At 34.5% G+C, this 24389-nt stretch overlaps 1 protein-coding gene across 5 annotated transcripts in view; it reads right to left on the bottom strand.

Moving 5' to 3' along the window:
- Positions 1–24389, bottom strand: part of LOC149574737 (uncharacterized) — a 170635-nt gene that overhangs the window by 85680 nt on the left and 60566 nt on the right. For 3 of the 5 annotated variants that reach the window (XM_089814557.1, XM_089814552.1, XM_089814553.1), the window contains exons 2-3: positions 18305–18424; positions 2782–2860 (exon numbers count right to left, since the gene is read on the bottom strand). In XM_089814557.1, coding sequence (XP_089670683.1) covers positions 2782–2860; positions 18305–18424 — 199 coding nt within the window. Of the gene's footprint in view, positions 1–2781; positions 2861–18300; positions 18425–24389 lie in introns of all 5 variants that reach the window. The other 2 variants (XM_089814556.1, XM_089814554.1) reach the window with 2 other exon arrangements.

Below are 24389 nucleotides of genomic sequence, written 5' to 3'. Positions count from 1 at the left end.
CCATTCTTTTCAAGTAGCGACCCTCCTCCAATGGGCCTCAGCGTAGATCTAGGACTTTGGATCGCCCTCAGTTATATCCTTTTGTTTCTGATTACTTTGTACCAAAGAAGGATTCATAGTCCTTACCTTGTGTTTCTTGGTCCTCTATCTTGTTTTGTTTCTTTTTCGACACCGTTTTGGTGTTTCTGGTGGGGTCGGTTATTTTGTTGTATGTCCCATAAACCTTTCTGGTTTTTTCTTGGACATTAATATTATTATCTTATCTTATCTTATTATGAATCATTTGTGCAATAAATCTTGTGGTTTATGAATGTGTGTTGCTCGTCTTCTAATGGAAATGAATGATATCTGAGTTGATTCTCTTTTCATGGTATGAAATTCTTCTGATCCAAAGTGATAGAGATGAGTTAGTAGAAGTTAACCAATCTTGGTGATTTCATTATAGTAATTAGTCATGTGGTTTATTGTTATAGTGAAATTTGAATGGTTCTTTAATCTGCATATTCTTTTCATTTTTTTGAGTTGAATGTTATTACCTTATACTTTCCGATTAGAAGTATTCTCATAAATTATTCTTCCAAAATAAGAGTTAATAGCAATACCTTTTAAGTGAGGGAGCTGCACTTGGTGTTTTAGTTTTCTAATAAAGAAACTCATTTGTTGGTGTTTTAGTTTGTCCTCATATGTGGAATAGAGTCAAGAATTAATTGGGAATATTAAAAGGAAAAATTGTTCACTCACATGTCCAAATCTTGAAACCCTCATGGATTCAATCCCATTGAAAGATGTTTTCACTCTTTCAACTTCTCATGTTGCAGTGAACTCTTGAAGTTAATATATTTCAAAAATTCTTCAAAGAATAGAGACATCATGTCAAGAAGACATGCTTCGAATCAAAAGAAGCAATATTCTTTTGGTCTCCACTCTCCTGATGGCTTCCCTAGAATCTAAGTTCGTGCGGGAATGCCCCAATCACTTTGTTTCAAAAAAAATTTAAAAACAATTAAAGATGATAGGCAAGTTGATTTGAGTTTACATCAGGACATCATTGCGAAAGTTTTCAAAATACAAGAAACTCCAGAATATGAAAATTCATCAAAGAGAATCAAAAGGCTATCAAAAGATGCAACACCAAAGTTATCAAAGTGAATGCAGTTGCTCAAAATACAGTTATTCCCGATAGCTTCAGTGGTTTCAGCATTTTCTTTATTTTGTTTGTAGCTCAAAAGACATGTTGCATGTAACTGACATGCATGCAATCAAATTCCACATGCCTTAAGAAAGGTAATTGAATAAGTCTTCTTTCCATTCTGATTTAGTCAAGGCGATTGAGTTTCTCCCACCTTTTTCTCTTCTTTTCTCTCACTCCTTTGCCTATATAAAGGCATGCCTTCATTGTAAATAATCATCTTTTTATAAACAAGAAAGCTTTGCAAGATTTGTACAAGCATAATTGTGATTTGTTGTACAAGTTTGAAAGAGAGGAGAATAGAAGAAACAATTTGTTTTAAAGCTATGTCTAGAAACAATTGGGGTGGTACAAATTGGAACTTGTGACTGCAATTTGTATTGCTATCTTTAGTTCATATCAATTTTATTTGTATTTGGAGCAAAGTGAGTAGAAGAAACAATCTTGCTTCAAAGTTGTGTCTGGAAAGGATTGTGGTGACATAAGTTGGAAGTTGTGTCTGCTATTTGTGTTGCTTTCTTTAATTCACACAGCTTATTAGACTCAGTTATTTTCATGTCCATGTGCAGAAATAACTTGTAGGTTAAAAATTTAGAAAGCATCTACTTCTCGAAGTCTATGTGACACAATAGTATGGATTTATCTTTGAAAGATTGCATAGGAGTCTATGAGCTCCATAGTCATTCTTATAGTGTAGAAAAATAGACATAGATCTAAGTTGTTATGCTTACAATCAGCCTGTTAGTCGATTTGAGTTTATCAGTATCACTTTCCAATTTAAAGATAGAAGTGTAGTGAGAGATCCATCTTGCCCATTACCTACTCCACCAGTTAGTGGATTCTTTCCTAAAAAAAGTGGAAAGAATATAAGTAACACCCCTTTTAGTATCTCTAAGCTTCTTGCTCACCTTGAATTGATCCAAGTAACAGTGAGAAAGGGGAGCCTTCCCTTTAAGATGGGAGAGACTTTGTCTCACACGTTGTGGCTGGCCTTCCTGTTTTACGATAGAAGTAATACAAACTATCGGTAGCAAAATATCCACCCAACAAATATCTCATCAGAATTTTATTTTTATGAATAAATGTAAGAACATTGTATGCACACTGAAATGTTATAAATCGAACTTTCAATGAGCAAGCTAACTATTATTTGTTTGGAAAATGTACTTTTCCCTTGGCAAAAACATAACTATATAGTCACACAAGTATAAACATAATACTACTAGAATAATATGCAGAGTAAACACTATGGTAAAGCAAAAATCAATGCTAACTGACAACAGTAATCCGAGTAAGACTACCTTTAGGAGATATTATTATATAATTCAGGAATTCCTCAATTGCAGTCCACAAACATGTTACCAACAAAAGTATTTATTAGATGGCAAACAGTTAACGCAAACTAACAACTATTGAAACCTATTGATTGTTGAGAAATAACCTTGCCGATCACAATAAACTAGGAAGATAATTTATGTACTACATTGATAGAGTTAAAGTTCATGCCATATGCCTTGGTAAATTGAACTTGGATAAATGTTATTTAGTTCACAAAAATAAGAAAGTAGACTCAAGCATACTTTGTAACATACCTGCATTAGAGAAGGCTTGCTTGACATCTATTTCTAGTAATGATAACGATACAGCCATTGGCATAATTAACGTAAATACCTGCATTCAGCATTTCTCCAAATACTATAAGTAGAGCTTATTTCAAAATATAAGTAAAATGGCTATTTTAAAGGACAACGAATTATTAATCAACTAAATGTTACATTTTTAATGATGGCACAGCTCTTTAAAGTTTTACAAAATCGCTGATCAAAATTTATTGAAACATAAAGCTTTTGATGTATTTCAGCTGAAAATACTAATATTTTTTTGAGATCGACAAATAAGCCACTTATCAAACCAACAAGAAAGTCACTTTTGAATAAGAATGAAAAATCCTCCCTTTAAACCCAACAATAGCAAAATGCAAAATTAAGAAGCTTGACAAAAACCTGTAAATAATGCACCATACAAATGACAAAAAGCAATTATAAAATAAATGGTCAAATTTTTGTAATAGAATATAATGGATCATCCTATTGTATCTAGTGTAGCACATCCCAAACAGAAAATCTAATAGAAGATTTTAACAAAGAATGCATAATACACCTAGAGAATTTGTCAAATGTTTATTGTGATTCTATAATAAGCATAATGTATAAAATACAAAATAAATTACATAGAGAATTGTTGTAAGATTTTCAACCCATAACCCATTACAAATGGGGACCCCCTCTTTTTGCTTTAGTAGAAGGAGTAGCACTTTTACATGCTCTTAGGTGGTCTTATGTGGTAGGAATTTTCAAGTCTCCAATTCTAAGAGATGAGTTTGGGTAATTTTGGCCTACTGGGAAGTCAGGTTTGTCTAGGAAGTCAAGTCTGCCTGGGATGTGAGTGAGAGTTGGACTAACATAATCAAGGGTAGGAAGTTAAAACCAAGTGATTTGTTATGAAATGAGTTGGAATCATTAAAAAATCCTTTTTCTAACTTCAATTTAACCTTAAAAATTTAACCTTAAAAAGTCAGGAAAGTTTATGAGAGGTAACACTGTTGAAGGCGTGTTGAATCCTGAAATTCAGCTAAGTCTGGAATTTTTTGGTAACTCCCTAAAACTAGAATCTTTATTATAAAGTCTATGAAGTTGAAAGCTATCTCAAACATCCTAACACTATTTATATAAAATATAACTTAGAGTGTAAGCTATCTTATACTTAAATGTTATATTTTATATAAATCACTTCCCCCTCAGAGCTTTAAAAAATTAACCAAGTCTAGATGAAGAAAACAAGGGGCGGTAATATTCCTCTCAGCCCGAGAATTCCACCCAAGGGAAATTCTTCTATTTCTAAACCTACACCCAAGTGAAAACAACCTCTGAGGAGAATTGTGTACCAAGTTTTGAGGATTAAAAAATTGATGATCAAGGCAATTGAAATGATGAAATTGGGAAGGTAGAAGAAGAGTTTTGAAGAGTGACAGCATATGATGAGTACCGGAATTCCTATGATCTTGGTAATTCCACCCACAAAAATTCCTCAACTTTTGAAATGTCTACCAATGAAAAGGATCATTTTCCTTCATGATGTCGAACACCCAAGTTGTGAGGATTGAAAAGTGGTGATAGGAGGTTGAAATAACTATGTGGAGAGGGAAATTGACCAGATTTTCTTTAAGCAAGAAAGGGGCATGAAAAGATGTCAAAATTTCTCTAATCCGAGGAATTATGCCCTTGATCTTCCCTCTCTCACCAAAACCTTTGCCCCTATACTGAAGATAGACCTTGTTGCAAATCGAATGTTCAAATCAAGAGGGGAGATGATCCATGAAGGAGGAAGGCAAATGCTGAAGGTTGAAGAAGTTTAAAGATGAAAAGAGGAGTCAAAATTGAAGGAGAATCAAGTCTTGGCAAAATCCCTCTCTTCCAAGGAATTCAGCCCCGTAAAATTCCTCTAATTGAAAATCTTTGCCCCCTTCAACATGAGCATCCCTTGTGAAATTGATCAATTTCACAATTGGTGAGGCTAAGGGCAGTAATTAATGAAGTTTGACAAAATTGGAAAGGTGCAATCAAGTTTTTGGGCAAAAAAAAAGATGGTAGAGCAAATCTAAGCGAGAGTTCCACCGTGAATTCAAAAGGGCAAAATGGATGCAAAACAACGACAAACACCCTTCTAGCTCTCCGAAATGATGAAATCTGCTAAGGACTTGTGCTACCAATGACTAAGGTCTTTAAAGAGGGCAAAATTTTTCATAGGAGAGGAACTTTATTTTTCAAATCCAAAAATCTCTTCCATGGGCTAAGAATGGAAGACAAAAGTCCTAAACTTGTGTAATTTCAATGGATAACAAGGTAACTCTCCCCTTCCACTCGCCAATGGAGATTTTTGGTACAAATGCTCCTAAAGAGGATCACAGTTAAAGCATGTAAAGAGACATCAAGTTTACAAGCAATTTCAAATCATGGCAATGAGAAAATCTCCAAGAATGAAGATCAAAAAAATTTGAAAATACGAAGCAATATGAGAAAACACCGTCACAATTGAAGGCTTGATAATGTTGAGTATCAAGAGATATTTTCTCATCACCAGAGGATTGATCACATCTGTGAGATGAGGATGTTAAGGTGGCACCCACTTGTCTTAGTCCAATCAGAAAATTCTAATTACACGTGTTCAAGTCCATTCAATCATATTATACCAAATGTACAACTTTCTCATTGGTTCTCAAAAGTATTGTAATTTTCTTATTGGCCCACAGGGTAGTGCCTTCATGTAATTGGATGATAGTGTCACAACCCAAACTAATGTTTGTAATGCATAAATCTTGGTCCTTGACCTTGAATTGATCTTGGCCCTTCATTGTAATTGAACAACTATAAAAGGCCATGGCCTCCTCAATTGTAAATGGTTAGACATTAGAGAAGCTATCTAGTAGTAGAGGTACAACAAGGGAAGACTTGATTAAAATTTTGCAATAATGTTGCCAAGGTAACTGATGATTAATAATTGGTCTTCAAGGTGATTACTTAATGTTGTTTTGAAGTATTGCATGGTTTCTCCAATTCCTCACTTAGATTAAATTTCATTTCATGCTAACTAGAAGTGGATAGATGGAAGATGATGTCGAATGGTGATCAATGATGAAGCTATTGTCCACTCCTTTTGGTACTTGTTGATTGTAAGTAGCAATGCAAGGTTTGATCTAGGCCTCAATTGCAAGTGTTTAACTTATATTGGAGATGTCCGTTTAGATTGCGCCTTCATAGGGTATTTGGATGAATTTTGACAATGTGAAAATCATTCCTGCATTCATAGAAGATAACACCCTCCTATGCCTAGTTGATATAGCAAAGCAAGGATTCAAACAAGGTCATTATGTGGAGGAGATGCCATAATAATAGGTGATGGAACATTAGGAATTTGCTATTCATTACTATCATGCGCTTCCTGGGGGAAGGCATTTTCACTTTCCTCTTCATCTTCTTGGATCATGTTCACTACTTCTTTGACTTATACATTTTTCTTACAATAAAACCACCTTCACATGATTTAATGAGATCATTTGATCTATTTGGATCTTCATCTCCATTATTTCCTGAAGTAGCCTATTGTGCATCTTTAGCAAAGAAGGCTCTTATGAGATAGAAGAAGAGGAAGCACACAAACCATCATTTTTCTTCCCTAAAATGCCTTCTTTACCTAGATATCAAGTGGTTGCAGGTTCAAGCCTTTTATTTCTCACACATTCCTCAGTTCTTTTGATTACATAAGTTGTTCTTTTATTCAAGTTCTTTAACTCTGGAATTGACCAATATATTGTTGGCAAAGGAAGCAACTGTATATTCTCATAATAGAATAAATCTATCAAAGTCAATTCATCATCTTCAATAACAATCATGTCCAAGTCTAATTTGAAGTCAATGATTTGTTATACCGTAAGTCTCAGCTAGCCTTTTCTCCCGAATTCAAAGTCATCTTGACAATCCTCCCAGAAGTCCTCAAGATTCGAAAAATGATTAAAACCAAAACTGAGCTTAAATTCTTTTATCGTATATCTTTTATTTTTAAAGGGCAATCTCAAAGTATGGGTATACAAATTAATCTTGGCCATTGACCCTTCAATATTCTTAGCATCAGCACTTGTTTCACAATTGTTTGACTAATGCCCATTGAAAAGGGGATATTATTTGTTTGTTTATTCTTGCAAATCTTATTAATCTGACTAACTTGCCTACAAATCTTATTTAGTACCGACTTATCATCCATGAATGTTGGTAGCATGAGACGGTGTCCATCATAACCTACTAACCTAATATAAGTAAACTTCAAAAATTGTATAAAATAGTTACCATATTGTTGGATCATGGTTGTTGCTTTCAGTGATATCCTAAGTGCAATATTTCCCTAGAGTTCCCTAACTGTAAGCATAGTGAAGGCATTGTTCACTCGCCTAAAATAATGTAAACTTTATTCATATTGTACCTACGAGTAGTAAATTTAAATCAGCCTTGCATTATTATAGTCACCATATCAATTCAATCCTGACAAGCTTTTCATTCCAGCAATGCTTAGAATAGTTAGTTATCTATATAGAAGTAATTATTAGTTTCAAGTTCCAACAATTGATCGTGCAAACAATCACTGATAATTTACAGCCACTGAATAAATTGAATGCCTTCACATATGTTGTTGATGAATAGGAATGTCTAATCTTTAAATTCATGAGAATCTTTATTTCTTGTCATCCTGCTTAGAAAGGATGCCATATTAGCAATGTCCTCATTGGCAATGATATTCTTTCTAGGTCCAAACTACTTAATTGGAGAAACCTTTGCCTATGCAAACAAATTCTTATCTCTCATAATGCTCACATTTCTAAGCAACTAGCTAAATTCTCATAGAAAAAATATTTGCACCTAGAGAAATGAACATAATCATGATGTCATTGCTTGTTAAACCTTGCTTGAAAGCACCTTTCTCACTCCCATCTTCAATACCTTCAATCTGAATTGGCTTCTTTGCATATAATTTATCGTGCTTTTAAAACTGCGGCAAAAGCTTGGTGGGAATCCCAAAAGAAAGCCAACTCAGATATCTTAACCGCCTTGATGACTATTTTGAGGGATGTCTCACAAACCTCTAATCTACAACAGCAACATAACCATGCCACATGACCACCAATGTCATTTCTTTTGGACACAACTAGTATGGAAATTGATGAACATTCACAATTTCCTACCAAATTAATGCCCAAAAAGGACGATCCTCAACCTACCAAGGAATTTGATCCAACTAAATGAACATATAAAGATAGTATCCCTATCAAACAATAGCAAGTTTTCATGAAAAACGGAAAAAATGGCAATGGCAATGGTTACCAAAGTCAATTCTGAGAAGCAAAAACTTGTCCATGGTCATATTTTGATTCTTTTGACCTAATCAATAATCTCAGAAGTATTGAGGCATTAAGAGCATGGGCTCAGAATAATATCAGCACTAACCCTAAAATCCCTCCAAGAAAAGTTACCCTGCAAGCCTAAAATGGAATGACAATACTGGCCAAAAAAGCCTAGGATAGATTGGATGTTCAATATAGAGAAGACTTCCTAGCTATTGGATTAGATGCAATGTGTAATCAACTTATCCTCATGTATGTTCGTCAGATAGATGCCATCCAACGCATGGCATACAATAACTTTATGAAGGCAAAGTGTTCTGATCTCACACAGCTAGATACATATTTTAATGGACAATATCAAAAAAATTACTACTTTGGGCATGAGCAAAATTATGATGCAATGTACTTTACATTTTTCAAAAGTTTTGGGAACAATCTTGGCAACTACTATTGCAAACATATTTGGAGCATTTAGTCCTCAAAAACCGAACCATGGCAAAAATAAGCTTTCCACATATTTGTAATTTTGTTATTGAAGTTAATAGGGAAATCAATCGAGATTACAAACAAGAAAAGTTAAAAGACAGGTTAAGACCTGTGATTGCTAGATAAGTCTGTAATCAGTTGGTTTGTAACTATGGGTGTGTGAATTTTTGAAGTTCACATGGGATAGGTAGAAGAAATTGCCAGAAACCTGTCAATTGTTCTTGCAAATTTAAAGGGTCTATACATGGAAAATCCTAAAAATCAAAAGGATTTTTTCAGAAAAGAAAAATCTTTCAAAAGGAAAAGGAATTGGTACCCTACATCTTAAATTTGTAAAGGTTCTCGTTATGCTAACAAGTGCTCAGTTAGACAAAGTAAGAAAGTAAAGGCTATAGTTAATCGAGTCCATCACCTTGGCATTTCTGATGAAGAATTTGACTATATTTATTATCAACAATTAACCATCAGATTTTTCTGATATTCCTTTAGAATTTTTATCTGATGATGAGTTTTTGATGTTCTAGAAGCATCTAAGGCACCAAAAAGTAATGAGGATGGCAAGGAATGCAACTCCTTTTAATCTCAAATTCAGAAATTTCATTCTTTTGTTTAAAGATTTCTTCAAAACCATGCTATCAGTCTAAACACAGCACCTTGAACAATATCACAGAGGAAATTGTAGTAGAATGGGAGCGAAAAATAATGATGACACATCAAGGCACTTGGAAGCCCAATAAACAATGACTTGCTAATCTCTACCTCCAAATGCAAAATTTAGGCAACGATATTGAATCTACAACAACTCATGACTCATCAACTTCCAAGACCTCAATACCTTAGCCCAGGTATAATCAGAGCAATAACAATCCTCTATGGAAACAACAATCTCTCTTTCCAAAAGAATGAAATTCTTGTATAGGACAATTTTATCGCCAAGCTTGGTACAATTAGCGTTGAGAATTCTTGTACAAGTATAATAACCAAGCCCAAGCAAAAATAGACTATCTTTAGCAAGAATTTGTGTAGGAAGAAATGCATGTACCAAAAGATGAGCTCTCTTGCTACATTCAAGAAGGAAGAAAGCAACCAGCTTTTAATAAAAGTAATATTGATATCCAGAAATTTCCTCCTAATGATGAGCTACTCTGTAAAGAAAATCCTTATTCTTCCCTATTACAATAGGTGCTGAAAGCTAAAAGAAACAATTAAAATAGATTCAAAAAGTAATATGCACAGTGTACATATGCTCTCTACTAAGTCATGTCCATGTATCACACACTATCTGTCCATTTTCCATTAATAAAGTCGCACAACCTTCATATTTTGCTTGACATTGGTGCAAATATTGATAAACTTGCTATAAATGCTTTCTAAAGGATCAGTGGTAAACCACCCAAACTAAGCTTTGTTTTGACAATGGTAATCACATATCTTCATTGGTTTGTAGGGTACCTATTTGACTCTTCACAGATCATGTTGAATATGTCATATTTGTGCAATTTGAGCTTGATGATTATGATGGCCTTATTGGAAGTCATACTTTGGCTGTGTGAGAACCATTTACTAAAAATAAAGATTATTTCCAGTTTAAAGGAGCTTCTGTGCCTTGACTTACTCAAGTTAAATGCAGTACTACAAAGGAAACTGAATTGTTTCAAAAGAAGTGACCCGATAATCATTTCTGGTTTACTATAAAGATTGATTTAATCCAATCTCAATTCCATGAAATCCACAAAATGTTTAACGAAGAGCTTTTCTCCAAAGATCTCACAAAGCTTAAAAGAAATCTTGAATGCTCTCTGCCCCTCAAAATAGATGCCAGTGGTAAGGAAATCATGCCAAGAGGGCATGTGTAACATAAGGTTCTTCTATAACTACAAAAATAGCTAAATTTTTAATATTCTAATTATGTGATGAGATATATATATATATAACTAATACTGAAGTTAATCTAAATTCTAAATCTATTCTAATTACTGAACTTCCAAAATTATTCTAATAATTTGAGAAAGCTGAAATTTAACCCTAATCTAATTATTGTAAAGAAAAACTGCATCTAACATTTTAAAAAGAAACAATGTAAGATACATTTATTTATAGGGAAGAATCTTTCCATTATATACATATATTACAATAAAAGAAATAAAGAAAACTTAAATAAAACAAAGATACGTACTGATTTACTTGAGTGACTTTTCCAATTAATTAACCAAGCTCTAACTTTGGTGAGAGGAGAAGCATTAACGTGGGCGTAACCTCCCAACCGCGGACCTTTTTACTTATCTCCACAAGTTCTACTTAAATAGAACGGCCCTCCCTACCCTGAGGTCAGGCTTGGGACGTTCATCGATCCAATCATCGGAGTACTCAGGTGGGTTGAGGTCCCAACAGCTATTCGATGAAATAGCTGAAGTATCAGGACAACAATGCGATCATTTTGTTGTGGCATGTATGCCCCTTTATCGCCCTGGCCAGGGATTTCAGAGGTGGGTTTTTATAACCCAATCTCCACCACTCAGCTTGACAATTAATTTTCAAAGTGGATTTACATGAGCTAATCAGATTGTTTTGATTTTTATTAATTACTGATATCTATCTTGTTTTTCTTGTGTCAGATTCATCTACACCCAACAGATCTTTAGATCGGTGTTTCCTCGGTGCCAGAATCCATTACATCTTATACTTAATCATAAGATTATGATTCTACATTCTCAAATCTTCCTTGATACGCAGACTTGATCTTTATTATTAGTTTTGATGGATTGAGACAGAACAGTTCATATCACATTTTTACTGATTAATGACACCGGCTGATATTGGTATGATTTATAAGCAAAGCATGGTTGAATGCAATAGTATTATCAGACAAATAGAATGAGATCAGAAGTCTTATTATTTTCTTAATCCACACTATCACAAGCTTCACTTACTGTTATTGCTAAACAAGGTTCACATATTCTGTTGGTATTCTACAAACATGATAAGCACAAGTGTAATGTTAAGACTCGATCTACACACATAACCCCTTCACACTATTTCAACCCGACTCAAAATGATGACAGGAAAAGATGGTAAGAAAAACGTGAGTAAAGAAGTTAAAATCGTTTTTGGTTTACCCTTACTTGTCTACAGATTACAGTACGCCCAGCTTGGGTGAAGTCTTCAGCATAAACTAAATCCCGTCGCTCAGAAAGTATGCAAGAATGGCTTCATGTTAACTCGGTTGTATGAATTCGTGGTGAACCAAAATGTTATGATAGGCGATGATTGTTTAGGCAGAGAGGTCGTTGGGTATTAGAGGAAGCCTGGAACAAATAACTCACAGCAGAGAGAGAGACTTGCATTCATCTCCAACTCGGGTTAGAGGAAGACAATATCAGAGACCATGGCGGGAGCAAGAACAGACGGGAATGTTGTGTTCCTTCAAAAACGACAAGGCAACATATAAAGATATTGATCGGCTATCCATCTTCTACCGTTACAAGATTGAAAATGTGATTGAAATTCCCATCGGTTGGAAAATATGAAACGTTGGACCAAGGGGTGAAAGGTTTTATTAATATAATTTATTATTATATTATTATTTTGGTTAGTTTATAATTAAGTATATACAAAGTGACATTATTGTATTATAGATCCTAATATAATAGTGCCACTTTGCAATATTTAATTGTGATTTAATCAAAATAATAGTATAATATTAAATGATATTATTATTTAATAATTAAAGGTAAGATTTTAACTTTACAATTTTATATTGTTATATATTTGTTTTAGCTCATGTAACTTTCCACTTTGAACTTTGTTGTCAAGCTTTAACAATCTTGCCATGGCGTCTTTTTGATCAAACCTGATATTCCTAATAACTATGTCATATGTTCATCCCATTTCCATATGACCTCATTTCGTAATGCTTCCCCTCCTTCTCGAGTCTTTATCCTACAACCTTCAAAACAATCATTCTCGCCAAAAACATCAATTTCTAAATTCATAATTTGCTTAAATAATATCGTTAGGAATTTCATCATAAATAATAACTGATTGAACAACGGTTAAAACTATATTCGTTTCACATGAACACAATGGCTATAAACTGTATTCATTTCACATGAACACAACGGCTAAAAACTATATTCATTTCACATGAACACAACGGCTAAAAACTATATTCATTTCACATGAACATAACAGCTAAAAACTATATTCATTTCAAATGAACACAACGGCTAACTTCACTTGAACATGAAAATTTATTCTAGTTCAACGGCTATTTTAACTAAAGAGAAATTAGGGCAAAAAAATTGGGATGTAACAGCATGCTAATCAGTTTCTACTAAGTTGATCAGAACATGAAACGTGTAAAAGAGGGATCACAGATTTATAATCAAAGGCCTCATCAGGCCATCATCCTCGCCATTTTCATACCACCCTATGTATGTCTCAAAAAAGGATGAACATGGAATGAACTTCCACAAAAAGGGTTAGTGGTTAATTAAAAACCCCTCAATGCCTACTTACTAGATAATCAATATCCTCTCCCTTCCAAAGAACATATATGGCAATGTATTTCTGGAGCTAACATATATTCAAAGTTCAACTTGTCGAAAGGTTTTTGATAGATTAAGTAAAAGGAATCTGATCAACTCAAGATCACTTTCTCCATACAGCAATGCCTCTATCAATGGACAGTTCTCCCATCTGGAATCAAAATTGCGACATACATCTTTCAGCAGGCCATGGATAATCTATTTTGCTTGTATTCCAAGTATTTTATCCCTTACATGCATGATATTTTAGTATTTTCTCAATATCCTAAATCCCATGTTGAACATTTAAAACTATTCCATGATGTATGTTTTCAGGATTGCATCCTGTTAAATCCTAATAAATGTCAGTTTTGTATGAATTCTATCATATCTATAGGCACCAAGCTTTTTCCCCATGGGAAAATGGAAGCTCAATGTCATATTCTCTCCAAGATACAAATTCTCTTCATTTCCAACGTAAAAAAACTACAAAGGTTTTTGGGACTGGTCAATTATGTTGTCGTCTCTTACTAGAATATTGCCTCTAATAGAGCACTGTCCAACAAACTCTTAAAAAAGAATCCTCCAAAATGGACCAAGGAATATGATGAAGCTATCGAACATATCAAGGTATAATGTGCAGCACTTCCTCCACTTGCATTCCCTGGTTTTGTCCCTAGCAAAATCACACTCTGCTCAAATTCTGGATTTGAAATCAGTTTGGTCATATGCTGGTGATTTGATTCAACTCATTTACCAGCACATTTAGTTGTTTCATAATACTTAACTCTATCTCAAGTTCTCCATCCCTAGGTGATGAAGTACGCCCTCTACGGGTATAGTGTCTACCCAGAATGAATCTACTATCACCATCCATGTCATTGAATACCAATCACTGAATCAATCTGATAAACTCTGAATAAAACATTAAACAAAATAACTCTGATCCCAATTGTTGCAGGCTGATAGGAAACCGCTCTAATACCACTGTAAAAAGCACCAACTGGCTCTATAACTTATCTTCTTTATTATTTACTTGTTTGACATTTCATCCAACACTTTACAAGCAAGTCCTGATACCATTGTAATGATTATGCCTGGCTTACACTGCCTAAGTTGGATGATTAAATAGTGTGATATTGCTATCAGGATTTTACTGTGTAGTTTTTGAGTCAAACTCATTGACCCAAGTATGATGAGTAGAGATTCATGCATGAATTCCCGGTGCTTCACCTCTATGAGCATCACCTAGATCCAATGAGTACCAAGTGTTCATTTATTCTCATGAGAGATGGATTCATGTGTGAATCACTACTCATGATGCATGGGTCAATGGATTCACCTCAATAACTACACAGTTAAATCCTGATAGCAATATCACAATTTGACTTGCTGTGGACAATATCTCCTACTTATCAATTGATTAAATCGTGCACCATTTTTGTATCTTGAATATATTTGGTTTTGCGATTTTGAGAGAAGTGTATATATATAAAAATAAGGAATTGAAGTACAAGACAGTATAAACTTTGCACACAATTCTGACATAATATTTATTTATTCTAAATTTGTAACAATTCTTACATCTCACCAAAGCAAATTTCATCAATCATTTGAAATAGAATTTGAACCTATTATAGTTGATTGGGATTCCAGTTGTATAAGCTCTAAGCCACCACACCAAAGCCTCGTGCAGCTGATGTTTTGTCAGTCAATTCTCTCCCAGCACTGGTGTCGCTTTTCAAAGTAGTAACCAGCTTAAAACTTCAATACCCCAGGCTGGAAATGTAACACAATATCAAGGTAACATGCACACAGCCAAGTAGATGAAACGTGGGCACTGTAATTACAGTCACAAGCTGGAAATAATTAGATACAGGCCCCCAGGAACCAAATGCAGACCCCTAATAACTGTACGCAGGCTTCCATATGTTGAACGCATGCCTCTCAGAATTGGATGCAGCCCTCACAGAATCACTAATCGCTGCTACAATGAGAAACAGCATCCTCAGCTTACTCCTTAACATGACTTGCAGGTGAAAACAAAGCAACCACAACTAATGATTCCTTACAATTGGTCCCTTTCTGGTAGGAAGCAATTAACTCCTTCACAGATTGATCTTTCAACTAATAGTAGGAACAGTAATGAAAGACTCTAAAACAATTCTCAGGATGCAAAACTCCAAATCTACCAGACTCCGGATTACTTGCAGAAGTCTCAACCAAATTGTCTCTTAGCAATAGTAATCAAAGAAAAGAGACTCAGAATTTAAACCTTAAACAATTCTTTAGAAATCAATGTACAATACCTCAGTTGTAGATTAGCTACTTCCTCAGTTCCAAACCCTCATACCTCAACAAGGGCATAAAAATCAACTTCAGAAAACTCTTCACAATCAACAAAAGACAATAGACAATTTCATGATTCATTTGCTCCAAGAAGCCACCTTTGATAATCCACTTGGCTTCACCAACACACCATTAATTAGAAGCTTCCATTAGATTATTTTAATAAATAACTTTTCTAGCACATGGCTTCAACTTTTAAATATAACAACTCCTTGCACTTTAATGTTTAATACTTGACATAGGCTTATAATTAATTAAACAAATGTTCCCTTCCAATGATGACTCAACCCTCAACTTAGGTGAAATTACAAATTAATAATAAGCCCTTTAATGATTTAATAATAACTTGGCCACTAAAATAACTCCCAAAATACTTATCATTTAAGTATGTCATCTGAAACAGGAGTCACATCTATTTTTCCCCCATGTGATCAAATGCACTTTCCTAAAATAGAAAGGGTCCCTTTCAATCATCACCTAACTTGCCATAAATAGCAGGTGCATGCAACTAAGCCCAAACTAAGTCCAATCTAGGTCAAACGAAGAGCAAACTAGAACATACTGAATTATGAAGAAGAGAAGACCCTTTCATAGCCAATCCTATGCCTTAGAAGACCCTCTATCCATAATAATTTTCCTATGAGGATCACAATAATAGACTAATCACTCAAACTCTGATGCTGGCAAAAATGGGAACATTACATTAAGGCTTTAAAAATATCATCCAATCTGATACAGTTCTCAGATAAATAAGCACAATGCTCAAAAATATGCAAAGGCTCTGCCAAAAACTGAATAATCAACTCCCGCAGACAAGTAGAACAATATATGGTGTTCAAGACAGATGTCGTCACTGCTCCTGCTATTCACTGTCCACTTGCTGTTACAAAAAAAAATTCTAACCCTGGACACATGGCGGGTACACACTGAGCAGTTCTGTTTTTTGTTTTTGCACAAACAGTTACCATTATTTAGAACATATGCATGATACTCAAGATTGCACAGAACAACATGAATGCTATATTCAATAGTAACAGTTACTGATGTCTTCTGCAATTCCATGTCCATTCAGACTCCTGACATTATACCAGACATACTGCCACTCTTGCTGATTATGAACACACATAACTGGTGAATACACATGGCGAATACAAGTCTCTGTGAACTTACAGCTCTCGAAGTCAACCTTGAACACATGTGTGCCTATAGATAACCCACACCATCAATCAAAGCTCTGGCCAAACAGACATCTTATGCCAACACTTATCATTTCTTGACACCGGCAACAGAACTACAAAAAGATAACACTTCACAACCATAATAGTGAGCACAAACACATTGAGCCATGAAATCTGAAATCTGTAACCATCAGTCATCAAGGAAAAATACCAACATGTTTCCCTATGCATTTCAGGATTAGTGACTTCCTATATTCACTGCTATATTCGACTCCCATCTAGGCATTCTTTGGTGTTATTCTTGGCCTAATCTCTACTCCTGACTTCCAGATGCAAAGATAGAAGACAAACCTAAGCAAAAACATTCCAAACATGGACTGACAAACAAACTGCACACCTGAACTAATGGACTCAAAAGAAAATTGGGGGTCCCGGTCTCTGACACAGCATGTGTGCAAGGCACAACAAATGGGAAGCCAAGATTTTCATAAAAATTGTAATATTAGCCCTCATATCAGTATGGATCAGTCAGTGGAGTGTAACTTATATGAAGAAATGGGAGAGAAGAAGCAAGATGATTACACTTAATGAGTAACTCAAAGAATTAGAATGAGACACACAAAAGGTCTAACCTTGCACCCAAGGAACTCCAGAGAACAACAGGGCAAATTACTGGACTGAAATGTTAAAATGATGTGGAATCTTTAAGAATAAAAAACAACTGAAGTGAAGAGAGAATAAAATATATGCAAATCCAAACAATATTCCATTCATGTAAATTCTGCACATGAGCAGATTACTTGATAATACAACTATGTAGAGAAGCTGATAGGCATCTGGTTTAATGAAAAGTCATGTTGTAGACAGCTAGATGGTGCTGAGTTCAAATCTTCTTCAATACAAAAGAAAAACCTGTGTAGAGAATCTAACATTGCAGGAATAAAGGTTGTATCTATGCATTTATTTCCAAGAACTCATGACAGGAATCCCCAATATGTTCATAGCTCTAACCAACAATGGTTGAAACATGTCCATGACAAAGTCAATAGACATTCCGATCTCCAGAATATGACCAGTCATGTCACTTCAAGGTGGATATGGATTCAATGAAGAGTAACAGCTAGATAAAAATTATAACATTGATCTGTCCGTGGACTTTGTGGATTTTATTTCACACGATTCCCCAAATGATTTTATTAAGATACTCTGGTTCTCATTTATAACATAAATCCATAGCCATCAGGATTGACATCTTAGGAAAGAGACCACATCCCCATCCCCATACCAACACCCTTTGATGATTTTTTTCTATACATTGAACACTTTATTTATTCACTCTCATACCCTGATTTCAAGTAGACTGCACATCCCCGTGACTGTACATACATGTCTCAAGCTTAAGATGAAAAAAAACAGGGAAAAAAGCCAAAGGTAAAGAAAATTTGGCATTACTGAGGGCCCATCATTAGTAAAACACAAGAGTTATGCCTGGAAAGGAATTGACGCGTTAAGCATCAATAGGAAAAGCATACTGTCTAATAAGACCATGAAACTGTATGATTTCATCAATACTACAGAAGTGTGTCAGAAGAAAAGTATGATATGAGCTAAAAGAAAAATTACCTACAAAATCATATGCTTGAGCAGAAACCGGTATAAACTGGACGCCAGACAAAATCATAGATGCTCCCATTGCAATCAAGGGAGCTGAAACAAAAGATCCCCACTTTGTATTGTCTTCCATAACCTGTCCAATATACAAAACCAATCCTCTTCATGTCATATAACAAAATGTGTAAAAAAGAAGATTGATAGCCACAATAGTAACCGAAAATTACTAAATTACTACCATGTTAGAACTAACCACAATGTAATATCATCATTATAGCAGTAGATTCAATTAGCATTCATGCCCTTTCATTCTTGTTGATAAATATAAGTAGCTTCTTCTAGATCTCAAGTTTCGTTCATCTATTTAATCTGACATGCCAAGTCGGGCAGATGAAAGGAATATCTGAAATTTATATTCAATTGTTAAAACAAAAAAAGGTCAGGGAAAGCTCCATACATACTGGAAAAAAAGAACCTCTTGCAGAGTAAATATTCTAGTAAGCTATATTTTCCATAATGCAGAGTAAATAAGGGTCGGGAAAGCCTCCAAAGCTTTCCCAGGAAAACTTCGAGGTTTTATTGTTCAAAAGATGGTGTACCTCAAAAAAGCTTCACCACTATATCCATGTCTGAGCTTTCCCTGATCTCCTTTCAATCTCAATAGCCTATCTCATTAGCTTTAGGTGAACTTTTAAGGATTTTTCTGTCAATCTGTTACATCTATTTCTGAATGAACATGTCCATGCCCTTTTATCATTTTTGTTACAACCATAAACCCTAGTGTAGAATGAATAATTGAGACAGAAACTCATCATTGTTGATGATCATTTGCTAACACTTTTGACATTTCATCCATTTTGTATCAGACTTGATGGTTTGCTGAAATCATCTTTCATTGACATTGTTCCTATTAAAATAATATCTCCTAAATGTTGATGTTTGTTTTATGACCCACCAAATAGTAGAACAAAATACCAAGGTATCTTATCCCCTCTTGATCAAAGTCTCATGTATGCTAAGATTGTGAGAAGATCATACGATGAATCCAAGGTTCCTTCATTGTCAAGTCTTTACCATGGATAAGCTCGGTGGTTGATGTGATTTGTTGATGATCACAAGGGGTCTGACATATATTCACTTAGATTCATTTCAAATCATGTTGGATGTGTGAGCTATCAAAAGGTTTTGCAATGAAGTACATTTTTTAAAGATTTTCACAAAATATCAGTGTTACACCGGCCTGGGGGGGGTGTGTTGGGACCAATTTCAGCTACAGGAAAAAAAGGGCTTCAATTTGGAGACGACGGAGGGACCACGGGGGTGCAGCAGGGGGGGGAGGTTGCATAGTATACATATATGACTGAAAATGCTAATTATGAAATGATACATCAATATAACATACCAAATATAGTTGAATATAGAAAATTGAAATGCAATTCACAAACCATAAAAACTTGAAACTCGAAACTTCATAACCATTACCAATGACCACTAAAATTAGTAACACACTGATAGTTAAATAATAAAACTTTTAAACCTACTAATGATAATTATAAATGAAAAATATAAACCATACATATAACCATGTCAGTCAACCATTGACTATCAATTTATCAAATGACAAAGATGAAAGATTCTAAATTCATTGTTCAAATATGAATATCATATATCATAAATATGCTCATGATGACAATGAGTAGAGTAGTATGAAACAATGAAATGAAATAATCATGGCCATATCAAAGTGAGCACAATCAACAAAATGTCAATAATGAGAATGTAAGGGTGGGAACTCTCTAATCATCCCCTACACCAAAGCTCTCATCACTAGAACTACCAGGCTCCTCATGGGTAAGATCTTGATCCTCCAAAGGAATGCCAACTAGCCCTACATTAGCTTATGTTGCATCATCATCCTCATCAATCTGAGCTGGATCCTCTGGCTCTATATCCATTCTGTTGTTGGGCTCTCTTTGTACTCGCATGTCTTGCAAACTTTGAGCCGCACGAAACCATGTACAACAACAAACTTCTATGCTCTCTTAGAGGTAAGTTTGTTCCTTGTAATGGAGTGGATGAAGCTATAGGTGGACCAATTTCTCTCTGCAACTGAGGAGCTAGAAACCTAAGATAACAAAGTTTAAAGTTACAACTTACAAACAAACATTGATACAATTTGTAACAAATTTATAAATGATAAATCAATGAATCATAAATCAGTAAAGTAAAACTCTTAAAGTTAAGTTTATAAAGGGGTGGAACTACAAACTTGAGAAAACAGTAGGATGGTTAGTGAGGTAATCTTTGACTTCTGTGACCCATGATGTTTCCACCAACAAATGGGATTCTTTTGTGCCATTGTTTTGAGATCCACCTTTGTTCATCGCCCCAACTATCAATCTCGTGTGTAATCTCTTTTGTAGAGTCTTGATATTGCACATTGCAAATGCATTATTAACTCTAACATAATCATCTGTAGCATGCAAATGCAACAGTGGGTAGCACTTGTTAACTATCAATTGTTGAATTCCACTCGCTATTGGTCCTTTACATCTCATCCCATCATACTTCATCATTTGAGCTAGCATATAGATAATAAGAGGTCATGTAGGATTTTATTAATTTCTCCAAATTCATCAATTGTTCATTCAGGTTGTCATTAAAAAGTCCAACCCAATCTACTCTGTGAAAATCTCCAACCACTTGCTCTATGAAGTACCATATCCATGCTTCAAGCTGATAGGTAGGACTTCGGTATCACAAAAATCCTATTGATGTAATATCCCTTGCCCAACTGACTGATTTTGGCTCAAGAAATATTGTCAAACACTTGTATGTTGCCTTTCTCTTTTTTTATTTTTTTTGTGTTTCAGATTGTTTAATATAGTTTGAATGATGCTAAGAAATTTAGAATGTTTGCAAAGGATATCACAATACCTTTTACAATGAACTAATACGCAAGTGCAGTTCTTTTTGGTACTTTCAATGCATATACATGAAAACTAGATATGGAATGCATACCTACAGCCAACTGACATTTTGACAAAAAATTGGCATACAACTATTATGCTGATCATATATGCTATCAGATGGACATTTCGTCAAACAAATGGTATGCAACATATATCTCCTTTATTGAATTCATTCCCATGTACAATGTTGCTATGAATTTTCTAAGACAAATGGGCTTACAATATTAACTACAGCAATGCCCAATCTGATTCTAAGTTATCGCTTACAATAGAAACATTATATGTCTAAGAGTACAGTGCTAACTACTAATAGTTGCAAGAGGAACCTGATAATAGTGATGCCCAAGGATGGACATGAAAGTTGCAATCCAAATCAAGCACAAATATCATAGTGCGGGTACTATAGCGCAGCACTGTTCATTCGTACTATAGCAGCAAGAAAAAAAATGATTACTAATGGCTGCCAAAGATGAATCTTAAGGTCTGCACTTGATAGTCCTTCAATATTCTTCAAAACCCTTCGGTTATTTCTTAACTTTAAGCACAAATAGAACTCAAGAATGAAGCTCTCCTGAATGCCAAATTCAAGGGATATTTCACCACCTCAAATGGTTGCAACACTAAAGAATTGATGCTCTCCAATGGCTAACTGAAATCAGAAACCCTTAGTTTCTTCTCCCAAATTCATATCAAATGCAATTGACAATAATCAGATAAATAGAAAAGAACCTCTCAAGTTAATTTATTCTTTCCTTGTGGGTGCTCACTTACTTTTCTCCCCAATGTGGAATAAAAGATATTCTTATATTTGCACTTTATAATATTAAAGTGACTTTATTATTATAAGTTACTTTATAACTTTATAATAACATAAAAATATTTAAATAAACCACTTAAGTCACTTGAACTTTACTATCTCTTGAAATACTTGTTTGATTGCCATGTCGTCTGAAATTGAAATCTCTTCTCATAATTCCCCATGTGACCAAATACACTTTCTAAAAATAGAAAGGGTCCATCTCTATTACTCCTAACTTACTATACATACTTGACTTACTATACATAGTATGGAAAATTGAGTTCAAATGATATCCAACGAAGGCCAAATCCATAAATCCTTGAATGTTGGAGATGAATCAATCCTCAGAAGACCCTCTAACCATCCTCATTAGCCTACGAGGATCCAATAATAGACTAAACCACAACCAAACTAAAGTATCTAGCTAGAAGGGGACATCACAATTGAGCATTATCACCAAGTCAGTATACTCTCATTGCAAGTTGAGTCATACAAACTCCTTGGGCAACTTGGGATGGTGAGATTTCTTCCTCCTTAATAACTTATTGTTGGTAATCTCTTTGCAACACTGAGTTCTGATAATACAGAACTTGAGTGCTTGCTTCTTTGTCTTTGTCACCATTCTTGATGGTGAGGGTAGTCCAAATGCTTAAGATATGGCTAGTGGAAAGAAATTTGCATGGGTGTTTCCATCTAAGTCTTTAATTTTCATGTCTCTAGAGTTGTAATGCTTTGCACATTCCACAATAAATTAAGGATTTTGAAAGGCTGGAGAGAAGTCAGTTGCAACAATGATCCTACTATTCACAAGTTGAGAAGCCAAATGCGTTGGTTGATGGTCTTTGTACCCAAATATTCTTCGGTTGAACTCACTAATATCAAGGCCGCCAAGTTTAGTATCTCCAATTTCTGCCCACTTTGGAATTATTTTCAATTCAAGGTAGAAGCCTCTTTTCTTCATTCTTTATCAATTGCCCTCTTCTTCTGCTTGTTCCCATGGGTTCTACCATTTCTCCTTCTTACAAAAGAGAAAGTAGACATACATAAGAGCATGCAAGAAATAAAAAAAGAACAAACAATTTCTCCAAAAAGAGAAAATTTAGGAAATTTTGTGAAGATTTCAGAATGTCTTTCTCTTTCTCCTCAAAAGTCTACACTTTCCAAAAATTTCTCCAACCTATTGAAAAAAAAAAAAAAAAATTTGAATTATATAACTTCTTCCAGCTGAAAACAATTTTCACTTTCTTCAAGAAAACAACTCCTTTTTCTTGAGAAAATTCACATTTTGCAAAAAATATTATTCAATCTCTTCACAATTCCTCGGAATCACAATTCTTTCACTTAGCTTGCTTCTTGACTTTTGTTGTGAAAATGAAATAAAAGAGGGTTTCTTATATAGACTCTGCCCACAATAAACTGCCATAATGACTGCAGGCTTAACTTATGCAACTGCTTTACTTGGCTCCAAGATTCCAATTTGCAGAGATTTTCTGTCATTTGTCACTACTTTTCTATCACTTTTAAAACTTTCCAAATTTTGGTGCTTAAACTTCACCATAAAGTCTCATCATGATTTTGGATTTGGCTGATTTTTTTCAACTTCTTGCCTTTTTCAAATATTAGTTAGTTAAATATTAAATTGAATCAATATTTAATTAATTTTTATTTAAATCAAAAAGCAATTTAAAATTTTGAAAGTTAGTTAATTAAACATCAATACAATCAAAATTTGACTAATCTTTTGATTTTAAAGTCCAAAAAATCAATTTTTTCCAAATTTCGCATTAGAAATTTTCCCTATTTCTCATAATATTCAGTGTTACCCGGGCGCAGGGATGCAGCTGTGCAGGGGAACATCGGGACGAGTTTCGGGTACAGGAAAAAAGGGGCCTCAATTTGGGTACGGCGGGGAGACGGCAGGGGTACAATGGCGGGGAGCGGAGGGGGGGAGGGGGTTGCATAGTATATATATATATGACTGAAAATGCTGATTTTGAAATGATACTTCAATATATTAATATTATATAACATACCAAATATAGTTGAATAGAGAAAATTGAAATGTGATTCACAAACCATAAGTTCAAACTTGAAATTTGAAACTTCATAACCATTACCAATGACCGTTTAACAAATTAATTTAGTTCAAGATGCAAGATTCAAAATTCATTGTTCTACTATGATTCTATGAATATCATATATCATAAAGATGTTCATGATGACAATGAGTTGAATAGCATGAAACAGTGAAATAATAATGTATCATAGCAATATCAAAGTGAGTACAATCAAAAAAATGACAAAATGTCGATAATGAGAATGGAATCATC

The sequence above is a fragment of the Cupressus sempervirens genome, chromosome 2, assembly GCF_028749045.1.
Source record: "Cupressus sempervirens isolate cs-2001-9-10 chromosome 2, ASM2874904v1, whole genome shotgun sequence".
Lineage (NCBI taxonomy): Eukaryota > Viridiplantae > Streptophyta > Pinopsida > Cupressales > Cupressaceae > Cupressus > Cupressus sempervirens.
The sequence above is the reverse complement of the archived record's forward strand: the minus strand, read 5'-3'. Positions and strand labels throughout refer to the sequence as shown.